Genomic DNA, 17,252 nt, shown 5'->3' with positions numbered 1-17,252 from the left:
AAAAAAGTGAAAGTGAAAAATCTAATGCACCACAACTGTGGTGAAAACTTGGGAGAAAACACCCTCAGGGCGGCAGAAGGTTGGGTGTGAGCTCTAGTAGGTGCCTGGGAAGGAGACAGGGAAGGGAGCCATCTAGGCAGGGTGCCATCTGGGCAGTATCTGTGCCCAGGCACAGTGATACTGTAACAAGCACTTGGAAACTGCTTATTTTAGAAAGCACTGGCTTACAAGGTAACTGAAGCCAGGAGGGCATCCTCCATCTTGCTTAGGCTGGGTCACTTGCTCAGCTCTGCTTGTAAACACATTACTTCAAGGGGAGACTTGCAGATCTGCAGCCCTATCTCACCTGACTTTGCTCCTTCAAGGCTGTAGGTACCCAGATAAGTCATGGTCCTGAACCTGTGCTCACTCTTGAGGGGCTGGTCGCCTCCAGTGATGGAAAATATCCCTGACATCAAATGAGCCTCGCTTTGCAAACCAGATATGAGATGATTAACCACGCCATGCTTGGCCCCAAACTGCTTATTCATACACATCTCTAGCCCCAACTCTCCCTATGCCTAAACCCAAAGCTTATGTCTGTGCCATGAGGATGGACTTGGGGGGTCTTGAGGCCTCTTTTCTTGTTCTCACCAGTTTGGCTACATTGATAAAGCCTCAATCTGCCCTTCTACAACCTTTAGCTGGTATAATGGGGCCAGTCACGGAGACTGGGCTGTGGAATCCTTTGCTGTAGAACTTTGGTTCCGATCACCTGTTTCTGGCCAGTTCCATCATCATCCATGCCATGTTGGGCAGCCATAGCGGTGGAGGTGTGCAGCGTAGCAGCATCGAAGGGCACACGCTCCACATTGGCAATGTGGCTGGAGAGGTAGCCCAGGCCAGGGCCGTCTGTCTGGTCTGGGTCCCGCCAGTTCTTGAAGAACTGCTTAAAGAGAGGGGTCTCGCCACCCTCTGGGAGGACTGAAACCTGGAAAGGGGGGAGAGGCTTAGGATGTGGCCAGACTGCCAGGCAGGGGTCTTAGGGAGCCTCAGGTGCTGACCAGACGCTGAGGAGGATGGGATACCCTCTCCATCCCTTGCCACACCTGGGTCTGCCTGGGGTACTGCATCTTGGAGATGAAGTCAGAGGCTGTTTTGAGGGCAGCCTTCCTCTCCTCCATGTTGGCCTGCTTGCCTGCCAGAAATCAGAGGAACAATGCCAGGTTAGCAACCAGATGCCTGGAAAGGGGTAGCCAACCAGACTCCCTAGTCTTCTCACACTTAGACAATAGCCAGAGAGCACCACTCCTAATCCCTGAGGGTTCCTAGTTCCAAGAAACACGCCCCTTCTCCTGGTCAGTAAGAGCAACCATGACAACCACTGTGGTGGATTTACTGAACACAGATTCGGTGCCAGAACTACACTCAGATTATTCCTTTTAATCCACACAGCAGCTTTAAACCACGGAGGTCATGGCTGATTTGTGTCCTCTCATCTATAAGGAAATGGGGTCTCAGAGAGGTCATAGGAAATTAGCCAGCCACATGGGTACAGACACCCAGGCTGCACACTTTACACAGAAGGCTCCTTCCAAGGCAAAATGATCCTCTCTATCCACAGCCTCTGTTCCAGCCCTCCAGAGCCTTGAAGAGTCGGGCAAGACCCTGGCCAGTCCATGCCTACATCCCTCAGACAGACAGCCCAGCCTCAAGGAGGCTCTCAAGTTCTTGCTGTCTCTACCCATTTCCCTCCCTTCAGTCTTCTCAGCATCAGTGTCAATCTGAGGACACATTGAGGGTCTTCTCAGATGTCTCTGGGTTCTCAGAAACGACCTGGGCCCAAGAACCTCACAGGGGCTACCCATCCACAAAGACTTCCCTAGTGCCTCCTGGTGCAATCTCCTTCACAAAAGACCCTGATACCTAGCTAAGAGTTCCAAGTCTTATAATAACATACTGCTTAACCGCGCTCAGCATGCTGGGGCCCAGGAAACACTGGACCCACAGAGCTCAAACATATATATGAATATATATATATATATATATACATATACATGCACACACATTACATTAACTTCTTGGAGGACTGATCTTGTTATACAACTGGCAAACATTCATTTGAGCCCAACTAGGAACTCGGGCCCAGCAAGGGCCTAAGATCATACAGTGAATCAACTGCAAAATGAGACACTGATTCAAGATCCCACTTGCCTTCACTGTCCCAGCAGCCTCTGTTCTCCCTGGGACTGAGATCCTAGTGGGGACAGGTGGAACCTAGGACCCACCCCATACCTTTCCAAACAAAGATTTTCCCATCTCTGCCATGGTCCAGGATGAAGCAGTCTTCGGATCTTAGGGCTCCCTGGGCGAAGGGGTTCTCATCAGCCACGAGGGAGACTGACATACTACCCGCACCGTTGGAGACCTGTGGGGACAGAAAAGGGGGCATGTGAGCACCAGAGGCGGGGGGGGGGGCAGGTCAACATCCATGCCCACCAGCTCTGCAGCACACCCAAGCCTTTTTCTGCTCTTCCATCTTGCATGTAACATGGATGCTACTGCACCTGGAATAGGAAAGTGGGTAAATGGAAGGAAGGGAGGAGGAGCTTGAGGTCCAGCATGTAGCTCCCAGTTGGTCGGGTGCTGGCCTAGCAAGCACAAAGCCTGTGGGTCTATTCCCCTAGCACCACATAAACCAGGTGTCATGGTGCACACCCTCAGTCCTAGAACTCAAGAAATAGAAACCGGAGATCAGAATTTTATCCTTAGCTATGCAGAGTGTTGAAGGCAAGCCCAGGATATGTGAGACTGTGTCTTAGTAAAATTGTGGGGGCTCTGAGAAGATGTAGAGTTTGCTGAAAAGATTTTGAAATCACGAATAGCAAAAAGAAAAATGACAACAGCCAAACATGGTGTGCCAGACTAGACCATGCTTGGAATGAACTTGGGAGAACCACAATCATGCCTATAACTGGTGGACACCATTGGCCAGTCTTGGCCGCTTAGCTGACAAGTGTGCCTGCTTACTTACATTAGGATAAGGAGAAGTCGGATGAGGGTTATGGACTATCCGCAATATTCCTGTAAATCTAAGAAACCCCAATATAAAGAATTCATTCGATTTAGAAAGGAGAGACGTCCACTAGCCAAATTTCACAAGATGGGCTCTGGGTAAGCAGGGACTTCTGAGTCCCTGGGGAGGGAGATTCGGGAGCTGGGGAATGCCACATAGCAAAACCCATGAGCCTCATCCCAGATTCTCTAATGACATGGAAGGAGCAAGGGCTGGCACCTGCTTGGTGTACACAAGCCAAGGCCCAGAATGGGCCCCAGCACTGAAAAGGACACCCAGATACACATGAGGGAGACATGATCTCTCGCCTGGCTCTGCAGTATAGTGTTTTCCTAAGGTACTCTCTCATCCCCAGCACCCTGGCACAGACTCCCAGAAATCCTACAAATGTTTGCAAAGATGACCCTCTGGCTGGGCATGGTGGTGCTGACCTGTAACCCCAGGTCTTAGAGGCTGAGACATGATCAAAGCTAGCCTGGGCTGTACAGAAAGACGAAATCCTGTCAAACAAATAACAGTTAACAAACCCCACAAACCTAACCCGGGCAAACCAAAACAACAAATGTTGTTTCTATTTCACGGAGAAGGGGCTGGGAACCAAGTACGACAGAGTCCAGATGAGCTCAGCATCCCCTCTTACTTCAGGGACCTGGAACATCAGTTCCCCAGCCAGGGCAGCTTAGGAGATTGGAGCCTCCTGCCTCCCAGCCTGACCCTGTATACTGTATGGGTGATAGTACCCTGGGGCTCACCTTGTAGAGCTTGGCCAGCCTTCGGTTGGCTGCATCTTCCTTGGCTGTGTCCTCAGTACCTTCAGGCAGAGCTGGCTTGGGGCCCAGTACCTGGAGGAGGTGTCAATGGGGTGGAAGAGTGTCCATGAACATGGAGGATTCTGGCTTCACCAGGAGGCCAGGCTTCATGGACAGCCATGCCCATGTTCCAGATGGAACCTGCCTGGCCCTGGCATCTTGAATGTACTCCTGAGAAAGGAGTACTTGGATCAAGTACCAGCCGTCCTTCCCTCCCCATGCCTCTCCCCCAGTCTGGACTCTCCCTCAGTCATCTGCTTTGCCTCTGAGCCAAATGCAATTGGCAAACACCTTCCAGCCAGGACTGGAGGGGATCTTATGGCTCTCCATTCACAGAAAGAGGAACGGAGAGCCGGGAAGACAGGCTCACAGGTCTATGCTGCTTCTAGGAGACTGTCAGAGTTGGGACCTCAGCTGCCATCACGACAGAGCTTATGTTTGCTTTGTCCCATCCCAGCTACTATCCCTGGTGTCTGGATCTTTTTCCCCATAAAATCCCTTTGCAAAAAAGTCAGAACTAGATGTCCCCAACAAGTAGGAGCAAAGTAGCACAGACTTTGACTCCTCCTGGTCCTAGGGAGCCTTGCCTCTCTGTTGACAGATTCTCAAAGCATTGTAGCCTCGCTGATAATCCATCAGTTAACAGAAGGAGCTATAAATAACATGCACTTCAGAAGAAGACACTGATGGCTGGGTCTCAGTTGTTTCAGCTACTCCCCAAGAGCTGTTGGGAGGACCTCTTTCCTAGTCTGCTTCTTTGAAAGACTTGCTCATCCTTGCTGACAGGTGTGGCGTGCACTCCCAGCATGCCTCACACCCTGAGATTCCAGCTCAGATCTCAGGGAAGGTAGAGCTTCGGGAAGCTATCTTCTTACTCCCTAAATGTTCAGGCCAGGTTAAAAAACAAACAAACAAACAAACAAACAAGCCAGGCAGTGGGGCACATGCCTTTAATCCCAGCACCTGGGAGGCAGAGGCAGGTGGATTTCTGAGTTCAAGGCCAGCCTGATCTACCGAGTGAGTTCCAGGACAGCCAGGGCTACACAGAGAAACCCTGTCTCGAAAATAAACAAAACAAACAAAACAAAACAAAACAAAACACCAGAAAACAAACAAAGCAAGGTCTTCAGGAGCAAGGCAAGGGGCCTTACTAAGTAAGTCTGACATAAAGAAGGAAGGGGTGGCCAACTCCCTGTCCACCCCACCCATACCCCACAGACACCTGGAGCATCGCTTCTGGCTCTCCTCCCTCTTCAGACACGTGTACTTGGGCACGTCCACTCCTCTCATTGTCTCGGATGCCCTTGGACACCTGTGTGGCCTTCAGCCTTTCAAATCTGTTGCTGCCGGAGCCACACCACTGGTAGATATTCTGTAAGAAGACAGAGACCCCAGGAAGTCAGGGTCCAGCCTTTGCACAAGCCCACCTAGTAGAATGTCAATATGCAGACTGTGGCTATATACAAGTTCCCCTTGGCCTGTGCTTGCCCAGGTGAGAGCTGGCAGAGGGCACACACGTCACCCAAGGGCAATGGAGTGATCTGCATTAGAGGATTACTGATTGTACAATGACTTCTAGATTGCTGGCCACTGTGGCTTACATATGATTTGTTCCTCTGAAGTTCATGTTAAAGTCTGATGGCATTGTGATGGAGGGAAAGGCCTATGTCGGTTGCTAGGATTAACCTTTTTCAAAGGTTCAGTTTTTCCTACTACAGAGCAGATCACCTCTGTATCTCAACTGTTTTACAGATAGACATTTGCCTATCTACACCGGCCATTTATAAAGCACCTAGTCAGCCTCCAGACAGGGCTGCCAGATCGCCCCCTCACCAGCCTGTGGTCCTAAATCAGCTTTTACTTACAAGTTATGTCATCTCTGAGCATCTGTTATAGAGACCCCTGCTGGTGGGAAGCAAAAGTGCAAGCACTCTTCATCCACAGTGGTTTCTGACCTACACCTTGCCTGTGTGCCAGTTATTTTTATTGTCAACTTGACACAACCTAGAGTCACTTGGGAAGAGAGAACATCAACAGAGGAACTGCCCAAATCAGACTGGCCTGTGGCCATGTCTGTGAATGATTGTCTTGATTGGTCACTGCTGTGGGGGGCCCAGCCCACTGTAGGCAATAACTTCTCTAGGCAGGTGGGTAAGCAGTGTGCCTCCATGGTTTCTGCTTCAGTTCCTACTTGAGTTCCGGCCCTGATTCCCTTTAGTGATGGAATGTGATATGAAAGTGTCAGAATGTTCAGAACAGCCCAGACCAGAAACCACCCAAGTGCCCATCAACAGCAGGGATAATGAAGTGTCTGAGTCCCCGTAGAGTTGAGTGAGCTCCGACAATATGGAGGAATCTCAGAGATGCAAGGCTGAAAAGAAGAATTCAGTGGGAGAGAGGAAGATCTCCTGCACATAATTTCAGAAATGTGCAAAAATAACCCTGAGTCTATCCTACTGAGAGTTCTGATGGCTGCCCTCGGGACAGCAGGCCTAGAAGGAACAACCAATGCTCTGCAGAGCGCTGCGATGCTTTGTGTCTTGATCTACAGTGAGGAGTTGGGCAGGTACATTCACTGGGTTTAGAACAGCAGTTGGGATTATAACACAGCTTGCCATGTGACTGAACAAGAAACTATGCTGAGGCTGAACAGGCAGCTCATCTCTTACAGAGCACCTGGGTTCGACCCCCAGCACCCGCACGGAAGATCACAACCATCTGTAACTCCAGTGCCAGAGGAGCCAAGTCCCTCTTCTGGCCTCTGTAGGTAGCAGGTACACATGCTACACAGATGAATACGCACCCCAAACACCCTTACACATACATACCACAGGCTCATATGCACAGAAGTTTTAGGGTGCACTGTCCGGCTCATATGCACAGAAGTTTTAGGGTGCACTGTCTGGCTCATATGCACAGAAGTTTTAGGGTGCACTGTCCAGCTGTGACCATTTTGCAGGTTTGTGCTCATGCAGAGCTACGAAGCACATTTGTAGGAAGCACCACCACTAACACGTAAGTGGGCCTGGGGATGTGTCCCATGCACATCATCACATACTAGGTACATAGGCAATCAGTGATGCTTATGTCATATGTACACGATGGCTCCATCCAAGTCTATGGGTGTGGGCATTCACTACAGGGATAGTGTCCATGGTGGACAAGAACCTACAGTTTTGCACACAACTGCCATGTGCTCAGAAGTGAGTGTCGGGACTGGAGAGATGGTTCAGTGGTTAAGAGCACCATCTACTCTTCCAGAAGTCCTGAGTTCAATTCTCAGCAACCACATGTTGGTTCACAACAATCTGTAACTGGATCTGGTGCCCTCTTCTGGCATACAGGTGTACATGCAGATAGATCACTCGTATAAAATAAACTCTTTAAAAAAATGAACACTTAGAAGTGAGTGTTTATATTCTAAAAGGTATGTAGCGGTGCATGTCAGGTATCAGGGAGGCGGCATTTCAAGAACACTGTGTAAATGACGGGAACACAAGGTCGCTGCATACATGCATGAAAAGCTCGAGTTTACATGTGGGGATGTAGGACCAGACTTATCCATCCTAGATCTGTCTGCCCGATACATCCAGTCTCTGGTCTCCATCCCCCAAGTGTTCATGCACCCCTTCACAAGTATTTCCCTCCCCTGAGTCAGACCTGGCTAAGTTCACCACAGTGGCCTAGGAAGAGGGCAGGCAAGACTCACATTTCCCAGGTCCAGAATGAAGCAGTCGCCATTGTTGAAACTGTCCCAGGACACAGGTACCTCAGTTGCACGGACTACACGACGTCCTTTGACCTGGAAGAGTCTCTGTACCACCACCTCATTGGGTACCACGTGCTTGAATCCAGATGCCACGCCTCCTTTCTGTCAGGTGAAGGGGACAGTGTTAGCCCAGGGGAGGAGATCTGGTGAAGTAGATACAGAGGTGTCACAGGACTGAGGGACGGAAACTTCCGGCTAGTGGACAGATACTCAGCTAAGCCAGCACTTTCACTGTTCCTGTGTCTGATACTGAGACACCCTTTTCTGAGGTTCAGAAAAATAAATAACATTTACCAAAATCACATGGCTAAGAAGTATTAGATTCCTTACACACCAAATCCCTCTGAACCTTACGCTCCACCTAAAAGATTCCCTAGAACCACCACCTGCATCAAAGGACCACAAACATATCTCTCTCAAAACCAGCCTTCCCCAAGGGGCACGTTGTGGCACACTACACAAGCTATTCTTGAAGACAAAGGATCTGTCGTCAAAGGGTAGGGGATGTTCCTTACTCACTGACCCTGACTGTTACACAGTGAACATTAACATACCAAAGGCTCCTATGGGGAATGCCCATGCTTGCCCTGTTTCACACAGTCTCTCCCTAGCTCACCACTCTTCCACCTCACCCCGTTCCAGCACCTGTTCTTCAACACACTCACTGGTAAGTGCTAATCCAACTCATCTCAGTCCTTTGCACCCTGCGAGGTTCTCTGAAGACTGTCTTGGACATCCCTAGCCTACACCAACCTGTCTCCTTCATCCTGCGGGGGTTCCATAGGCCCATGGGTCCACATGAGCCTTGTGAGGCGGGTAGAGGGATGCGACAGCCATGGATGACTTTCAACAACCCTCTCCCTTCTCTAAGTCTCAGGCCTCTCCTCCACCTTCCAGCCACCACCAAATTGTGAAGGACCTGAAGGAGGCTTCCTTGCCCCAGCTGTCACGCACACCCTCGGTTCAGTGGGAAGCCAAAGGAAGCTGTCTGGGATGTCCCCAGCTTCGGGTACCTGACACTCATTGTGCCCAACCCAAGCCAAGGCCCAGAGAAGTGAAGAGATTTCCTCAGGCATGCTCAGCAAGCCTGTGGCACACTCAAGGCTTCCAGCCTTGCAGCCTGCTGTGGGTCCTGTACGTCCCCCTGTTCCACACGCCATGGGGGTGGATGCTCAGAGGCTAAAGAGGTTCTCAGACCACCCTAGCCAGGACCCTAGGAGCCCATCTCCTTGCACTGACCCTAGCCATAGAATCTTGCTGGGTGTAAGGAGGCAGAGTCAGCTCCTGTGAGGCACAGTAACAGTAAGTGGAATGGACGTGTTTGTCACATGATCATACCCACTACACCACACATTCCACATTTATGTCACAGGTGAGAAGAGCAGAGCCCACACGTGAAGGGACTCGCCCAAGCTCTCACAGTGGGACGGGTGGTGCAGCCAGGATCAAACCCCAGTGTGTCTGAATCTGAAAAATCGTGTTCTTCCTCCCAAAATCAGATCTTAGGCCCAGGTACCAGTGGTTTCGAGTTTCTAGAGACTGGAGCGCCCTCTGGTGTCCCTTCTTGGTGTGGGCATAAAGCCCATCACCAGGCAGAGCTGTGGTGCCACCAAGTGGAATGACCTCGTTGTGGGACAGGGCTACACCGGTGGCTTCCATCTTGACTTAGAAAGCCCACAAGTCAGTAGCAAGCCAGGAATTTTCCCATCACAGAAAGAATAAACCTGAGTTCAGGTGGCCATGATCCTGAGACCCAAGAATGATGTGAAGGCTGGAGGAGAGCAAGGGCAGTCGCAGTCGCTGGGGACAAGGTGAGGGACAGACACTGGGCAGCATACCCCAGCACTCTGTGCTTCCTCCACAGTCACCCACAGGACCCCAGGACTGCATAACTCAGCAGCAGTAAGGCTGGCACCTGCTGGCCATGCAGGACTCACAACAGCCTCTGCAGTAGGAACAGTCAGGCTATCAATTTTTAGGATATGCACTACTCACTGCTACTGACTGAGGGAATGATATTTTGAGACACACACACACACACACACACACACACACACACATATATATATATATACATACACATACATACATACATACATACATGTATTACACACATACATTCATATACATACATACACACGTATACATACGCATACATATATTCACATACACACCCACCCACATATATACATACATACATATATACACATACATATACTCACATAAATACACATATATATACATATATATTTATATACACACATGTCCCCACACACATATATACACATGTATATATATATATACACACACATATATACATACATACATATATACACATACATATACTCACATAAATACACATACATATACATATATATATACACATGTCCCACACACATATATACACATGTATATATATACATATACACACACATAATAAATAAAGCTAGTTCTCAAAAGACACCAGTGAATCTACAAGAGAAAGGATGGCAATTTGGGGAGTTTTTTTTCTATTACTTTTTTTTAAACTTTTTAAAAAAAGGATTGATTGTTGCTGTCTAATCTAATTTTTGGGTGAGGCAGGAAGAGATCAAATTCTTTGAACAAAATTCTACAGGGTGAGCTGTTTAAAGAGCCATTCCCCAAATTAAAGACACGGTGATGAGAGGAGGTTTGTGGAAGTATGAAAGTGACCAACACCATTTGGTCTGCACCTACAGGGGTGGGGTCCCAGGGTTCTTCACTTCAGAGAGCTGCTTCTTATTCTTGGCTAATGTATATCAAGCTTGGCTTACTCAGCTAGTGAGATATGGGAGCGAGCACTAAAATTTCCACAGAAAAAGCTAAAAAGTCAAACTGCATATGTAACTAAAAAAACTCCTTAGTGAGGCTGGAGCTGGGCACCTTTTAGCTCAGAGCTCTTTTCTAAGCAAAGGTCCCAGCGGATGTCTGGTTTCTAACTGTCTTGAAGTCCAGGGCTTCCAGGACTCCTGGGCCCAGCTTCCCTTTGAGCAAAGGACTTAAAGTAACCTAGCCTTTGGGGGTGCGGGGGCAGAGGGGGGCTGTTAGGGTTCTGGGTGAAGGTGAAGGGCAGGTCAGGTGATGAGGGATTGGAACCCTTCCCACTCCCACCCAGGACAGTGACTTAGGAATGACCAGGGTAACAACAAGTGCGGCTCTCCCTGGTGGCTTCGTGGCCCCTCTCTGCCCCTTCTCTGACTCCGAGACAGAGTGGTTCCCGGGAGGAGGCTTTCATAGAAACAAGTCTTGTGTGACAAGCCTGGCTCCTTCGCATCTATAATAGATGAGGGTGGGGAGGCCAAGAACCTTGGTCAGTGCCTGCCAAGTGCGGGGGCGGCCTGAGGACCATACGAGGTGGTAAACAGGGCTGGCTGTGGGCCTCATCTGTCCTCCAGGGGCCAGTTTCCTTCATGACTGAAGGCTCAAATCTGAGTCCTGATTGGTTTCTACCTCTCAAGTGGTCCTCAGAGCGTGGTCTGGAACATCCCAGAAAATCCCCTTGATATGGGAGCGGCTAGTTAGACATGCAGGTGATAAGCCCCACAGGACTAAGACGGAGGGTGAGGGACTCCTGAAACATCCACTCCAAACTGGCTCTGGGCTGCGTTAGACCCTTCACGCTTGAGTCTGAATTCCCTTGGCATGACTCTCCAGCTGTGTGACCCCGGAAGGGTGCTTAACATCCCTGCACCACACTTTCCTCCATTACACAACAGAGTCAGTACTGCCCCAGTACTTCACAGTCTGACATGACCTGAGTACAGTGCATAGCACATTCTGTGGAAGGCCCTCGATGGAAGAACATCCTACTAGCTTGTATGTTCATTCCACAGGACCTCAGCCTTCCCATCTATGAAATGGGACTATCGCCGATGCCCTAGCAGCAATGGGATTCCCATAGAAAATCCTTAATGTATAGAACCTACCACTTCAAACCTGGGTGCCCATAGCCTGCTCTGCAATGTTCATGACAACTGTCACATTTATATCTGCTCAGCTTTTCGAAAAATAACAGGTAACCAAGGCAGGCGGACTGCCCTGATCCCCATGAGAGCTGACCATGTGAATCCTGCGGACTATCCTCCTCTTCCTTCCCGCCTTCAGTGAACTGGCTCTCTGAAGACTGGCAGTCCTCTCAAGTCCTTAGAAAGGAAGGGATCTGCCTCCCCTGGACCCCTGCTGCTCGGTGCAGAGCCTCACAGAATCAGGGCAGGGCGGGGCTAGAACCCCACTTCCATCACTTACAGCTATGTGACCCTTCTGAGCCTCCGGTCTCCTCCCAGGGTTACCTTCGGGGGTAAAACAAGGTCACAAACGCTCCCAGTGCCATCTGCAGCATGACAGCCACAAGTGGGAGTGATACAGGTCTGTCTGCCTTCCCTCATTCCTTCATATATATGTGTATGTACAAGCCCAGTGTGCGTGTGCATGCATGTGCAGGTGTCTGTGTGTGGGGGGGGGTGCACACAAGTGTGTGTATGTATACACACACACGGTGTGTGCATAACCCGGCCCCAGACACAGCATCTAGCAAAAGATTACCTTAATTCTGGGTTCAGAAGTTTGTGCCACTATGCCCATCTTGATCTAGGAGCTTGACATGTTCTGCTAAGTGAATAGCGGATGGAGAGACTATGCAGGTCTTCCTGAACCCAGGGCTAGGCTCCCCATCTCTCCTTCCTCGGGGTTGCGGGAGGAAGGATAGAGCTGCTCAGCTGGGCAGCAGCAGCTGTTCGGCCATGGTAACCTTGCAAATAGAACTGGGTAGATGCCAGGGAAGACACCCAGCCCCACCCAGCCTAGGCTGCTGGTCCAGGACACACCCTGCCTCGTTATCAAGTCTCACAGGGACACTCTATCACTCAATCCCTACCCCTCACCTGGGGAAGAGGGAGTCACATCTGCACTGACAAAGAGAACTCTGAAGCCCAGAGAGAGAGATGGGGGCATAGGCAGGGCACGTGTCCTCCTTAGAACAGGGAGACAGGGCGGCTTACTGGGAACAACACTGGGAGGCAGGCAGGCAGGTGATGTGGGATCTAGTCATAGCCCCTGCATTAACTCACCCTGTGTCCCTGGTCCAATTTATCAATCTCTCTGTACTTTAGTTGCCCCTGCCCCTATAAAATGAGAGACTGGGGCTCATCTGGTTCATAAACTTGTAATCCTCTCTCTACTCTACCCATACAGCTGAGCTTCATAAATATTCGGCTTCTCTTGAGCCCTTCAAGGAGCCAAGCCCCATGTGGGACGTTTCCCAGCTACCTCTTCACCAAAGCCTCTCCCTGCCCTGTAGGGCAGGTATAACTGGCTCTCCAGCCACCAGAGAGGAAAGGCAGGCTCTAGATAACAAGGGGCTGTCTAGAAATTGTACAGTATATTGAGGTACAGTTTCCTGGGCTCCCAGCTTGATTTTGTTCTGGCTGAAAGCTTAGGAAAAAAAACAAAACATGGTACAGATCTGGAAAAGTTCACGTGGAAAATGTGGAGGAGGGGGAATCAAGAAGAGAGATGTGAATGAAAGGGACCTGTCAAATACTTATCACAGGGCCCTCTGCCAAGAAAGCCTCAACAAGGACCAGGTGCAGGATCTCAGGACTGGGACTTGGCACATTCCCTGGGCCAATGGGAGAAAGCCTCCTCTGGGCTCACGCAATGCTGTGAACATTCTACCGGGCTGTAGAGAATCTATTCATTGTAAGATAAGGAATTAAAAGCTCAGGGCAGGAGTTTGGTTCATCCAAGACCACGGGGGTATGGACCCAGGGTTCCTGGCTGCTAAACTCCAAAGCTTGACACTTGGCCTGTCTGTCCATCTCTCTGCAAGGCTGAAAGACTATGAGCCGTGCCACTGACCCAACCCACCTTGTACTTAAGTCCAGACTTGAAGTAGCCAGAGAAGGTGGACGACTCAAAGCCCTGAACCTCACGATGCTGTACAGCCCGGCCATTCAGGTAGTCATCCAGCTGCACAGTAAAGATGGCGGCAGCCCCGCTCTCATCCTGGCTGCACTCATTGCCTAGGGAACATAAGGGCAGCATGAGATTGGCTACTAGAAAGTGGTCTCGGCCCTTTGGGGAGGTGGCATGCAGAGCCAGCAGCTCTACTCTGACTTGACTATAGAAATCGAGCTAGTACCTCCCTGCTTTCCAAGAGCCTCAATTACTCCATCTGTATAATAAGGAAACCTTAAAACAAACAGATCAGAGCCAGTGTTAGAGACTCTAGGCTCCTAGATCTGAAGTGACAAGGAGGGAGTGTTTGGAGGTGAGCCAAGGAAGCATGGGTGTGTGTGTGTGTCTGTGTCTGTGTGTGTCTGTGTCTGTGTGTGTGTGTGTGTGTGTGTGTGTGTAGAGGGTCTCCATGATGTCTTATTTTTCATCTTGGGGAAGCATAGTGGTCAGCATATCTATTCTATATAGAGTTGCTGAAGGGCAGGTCCCAGGTCAAGGGGCAGAGCTGGGATCTGATTTTGTGCAGGCTGGCTCTAGAGCGTAATCATGAAACCACTAACAAAGGCCTGGCACAGAGCACTCAGTTCAATGGTTCCCCGTATAGTATATCCATGCCATTGGGGGTCGCGGGTGGGTGGGGCTGAGCAGGAGCATTTCACCCACCCAGCCAATAGTGGAGGTCATACTGCAGATTCCCATTCCTCAGCTGCACTGTCTTTAAGATGACGTAGGCATCACCCGTGAAGAAGTCTCCATAGAGGTTGGGGGGCACAGGTACCAGGTCAAACTTCTCCACACGCCAGATCTGCAGGCCAGGCTCCTTCCCTGCCTTCAGGAACTCGGGGTGTTCCACCACCATAGTGCTGGGCTGCAGAGAGACAGGATAGAACCTGAGCAGAAGTGTGGGTCTCAGCAAGGAGAGACCCCAGGCATGAGGGAGGGCAGGTTCCAGCACCAAGAGTGACTCACTTGAGCCTCGTGCTCTCCCTGTGGTAGAGGAGAGTCAACCCCTTTCTGGGAGTTAGGAAAACATATACTCTAGTCTTCAGCTCTGGCCAGGCCAGGGCTGGCTCCTCTGCTCTCCTACTTGGTGGTGTGACAGAGGAGGCAGAGCTCCCTCCCTTTTGGGGAAACAGCTAAGGCACAAAGAGGCAGGCTGTCTTTCAGGGACCCCCAGTTGGGAAACAACATTGAGGAATGGCCCTGGACTCCAAAGGTATTCTCTGTATCTATGGATAGACGCTCCCAGATGGCAGTGGTAAATCTCCTGCTCCCCAGGTGCACACTCTCTTCCAGCACCTTTATAGCTTAGAACGCATTATCCACCCCTACTCTGCAAATGGGGAAATCGAGGATCAAAAGGGAAGGGGCCTGATCCTGGGTCCTTGGAAGGGGGAAGGATCATTCAGCTCCATTCCATCACAGCCCAAGAAAGGCTTGGCTTAGTGGGCCCAAGTGGTCTCCTGCGCTGCCTGCCTCCTCCCTCCTGCCCCGCCCCCAGATCCCACCCACCAAATTTTCTTGGAAAAGGGGGGAGGGATGGAGCCTGAAGTCTGCAGGGGGAACCTGTTAGGAGAAGGTTTGAGGGTGGGAAAGGCTGCCAGACATGCTCTGAGGGTGCCAATGGGACAGACGGTTAGGTTTGCGCCTAAGGAGGGATGTCAGCAGGTCACCTCAGACAGGAAGGTCTGGTTGGAACAAAAATCAGGCAGAAGTCAGAAGCGATTCGGGAGGGAAAAAAGCTCAGGTAGCGAAGAGTAGAGAAATCGACAAGTGGGAGGGGTCGGGCAGGGGAGGAGTCAATGGTCAGGGTAGAGAGGAAAGAATAAAATAACAGTCCTGTCCATAGGCTTTCAAAGGAGAAACAGAACGGGAGGAGACGAACACGACAAACAGCAAATGCAGTGGAATCTGACAGAGAAAGACCATCAAGAAGAACAGTAATTAGACGTGATAAAGGAGATAGGATCCGAATCAGTAGTGGGGAAAGATCCGGCCAAGGTGAGGTTAGCCTGCAGGGAGGGAAACAGCTTTGCGCCCCCCCCCCGCCCCCAGGAGCCCCGAAGCAGCAAGACATACTTACAAAGCAACAAAACAGTTTTTCCATTCTACACCTGAATTACTCCCCTTTTCCTAGCGCTGTATCTGCAAGAACTTACAATAGACAATTAACTCGGGGAGCCCCGGGGACCCCGGGCACTCACCCGCGCCTCAGACACCCGACTTTGGGGCGCCCTCTCTTGGGTCCTGCCCCGCGATGCGGTGGCTGCATGGGACGGCGACAGTGCGCACAGCGCCAGGACGAGCAGCGCGCAGAGCAGCGAGGAGCGGTACGGAGCCATGGCGACGGTGAGGACCCAGGCTGCGGCCGCGGCCCCTTGGTCGCCCCAACCTTTAAGTAACCAGCCTTCCCATCCCGCCCTAGCTGGGGACCGCCCCGCAGGGAGGGACTTGCGGCCCGCGGGGGAGGTGGGTATTTGTCCAGGATCTCTGAGACATCTGGGTTCCCTTCCCACTGGGACCAACCCGACTGGGTGCGGTCGCCCCTTGGACCCTAGTTTCCAACCAGGAGATCCGGCATGTGTCTGACATACAGCAGGGGCTAACCCGTGAGAGCTGTTTTTCTGTGACCAGTGCAACCCCCTTCTTATCGGGCCAATTAGCAGGGCTAACAAAAACTAAACAACAAACAAAAAACACCTAGCATGAACTAACAAGTTTGTGGCGGTTTCCAACTCAAGTATCTTTTTGGGTTGTTTTTTGTTTGTTTTTTGTTTTTTTTTTTTTGTTGTTTTGTTGTTTTGTTTTGTTTTTTGAGCAAATCTTAGTTTGTTGTACAAAGTTGTCACCTGTTGATTGGTTGCCTCTGTTCAAGCAACACTTGTATCTGTCCCCTTTAGTGGATGACACTTCCATTTCCTTCTGCAACCTTTTTTTTTTTTTCTATTTCAGGCCCTCTCCCCTCTCCTGGTGAGCCAGGATTTGAGTCTTTCCTCACTCCCCACCACTGGGAAGTGTGGACCTAGGTTAGATTCCTAAGTAGCACCTGCTTTTTCCTGTGCCTTAGTCTCCTAGAGGTTGCAGAGGGTTAGATCAGGCTTGCTCAGACAACCTGGTCTGCAAGTGACAAACAATGCTCTGTTGTCCCAGCTCCCTTGGGAGCCTACATTGCATGACTTCTATCTAACTTTGCCCTCTCCCTCCCACTTAAGGAGAAACACTTCACAGTTAAGGGAACACAGAGGACAGCTGAGACTGAGGGTTATAGGGGACCTCACGTGGCCTGGGCCCTGAAGTTCACAGGGGAAGGAGACTAAGAACATTGGGGGTGGGGGGGTTGGTAGACAGCATATGGGCAGAGGGCAGGCAAACACAGGCCATACCCAGTAAATAGCTAGGATCTGATTTAGCAAGGGAAGTGAAGCTGGCAAGGAAGGTGGGTACCCCTAGAAACTGGATTTTATCAGGTGTATGTAGAAGCCTTGAGTTCTCTGGGCTCCACAGTGTAGGGAGCCCACACTGGAGCCTGTGGATCCTGCAGCAGGCGGCCCTGGGCACTCGAGCCTGTGGACCCTGCAGCGGCTGCCCTGGGCACTCGAGCCTGTGGACCCTGCAGCGGGCTGCCCTGGGCACTCGAGCCTGT

At 50.7% G+C, this 17,252-nt stretch overlaps 1 protein-coding gene across 2 annotated transcripts in view; it reads right to left on the bottom strand.

Moving 5' to 3' along the window:
* Gsn (gelsolin) overlaps window positions 1-17,252 on the bottom strand; it is a 53,079-nt gene that overhangs the window by 8,812 nt on the left and 27,015 nt on the right. Inside the window, exons 1-9 of one of the 2 annotated variants that reach the window (XM_031369984.1) lie at window positions 15,814-16,030; window positions 14,273-14,477; window positions 13,520-13,674; window positions 7,574-7,735; window positions 5,087-5,236; window positions 3,808-3,897; window positions 2,275-2,407; window positions 1,089-1,177; window positions 755-970 (exon numbers count right to left, since the gene is read on the bottom strand). In XM_031369984.1, the coding sequence (XP_031225844.1) occupies window positions 755-970; window positions 1,089-1,177; window positions 2,275-2,407; window positions 3,808-3,897; window positions 5,087-5,236; window positions 7,574-7,735; window positions 13,520-13,674; window positions 14,273-14,477; window positions 15,814-15,951 (1,338 nt within the window). In that variant the 5' untranslated portion in view covers window positions 15,952-16,030. Of the gene's footprint in view, window positions 1-754; window positions 971-1,088; window positions 1,178-2,274; window positions 2,408-3,807; window positions 3,898-5,086; window positions 5,237-7,573; window positions 7,736-13,519; window positions 13,675-14,272; window positions 14,478-15,813; window positions 16,031-17,252 lie in introns of those variants that run through there. The other variant, XM_031369985.1, reaches the window with a different exon arrangement.

Source organism: Mastomys coucha, unplaced genomic scaffold (genome assembly GCF_008632895.1).
Source record: "Mastomys coucha isolate ucsf_1 unplaced genomic scaffold, UCSF_Mcou_1 pScaffold15, whole genome shotgun sequence".
NCBI lineage: Eukaryota > Metazoa > Chordata > Mammalia > Rodentia > Muridae > Mastomys > Mastomys coucha.
This window is presented reverse-complemented; position numbering and strand designations above follow the sequence as displayed.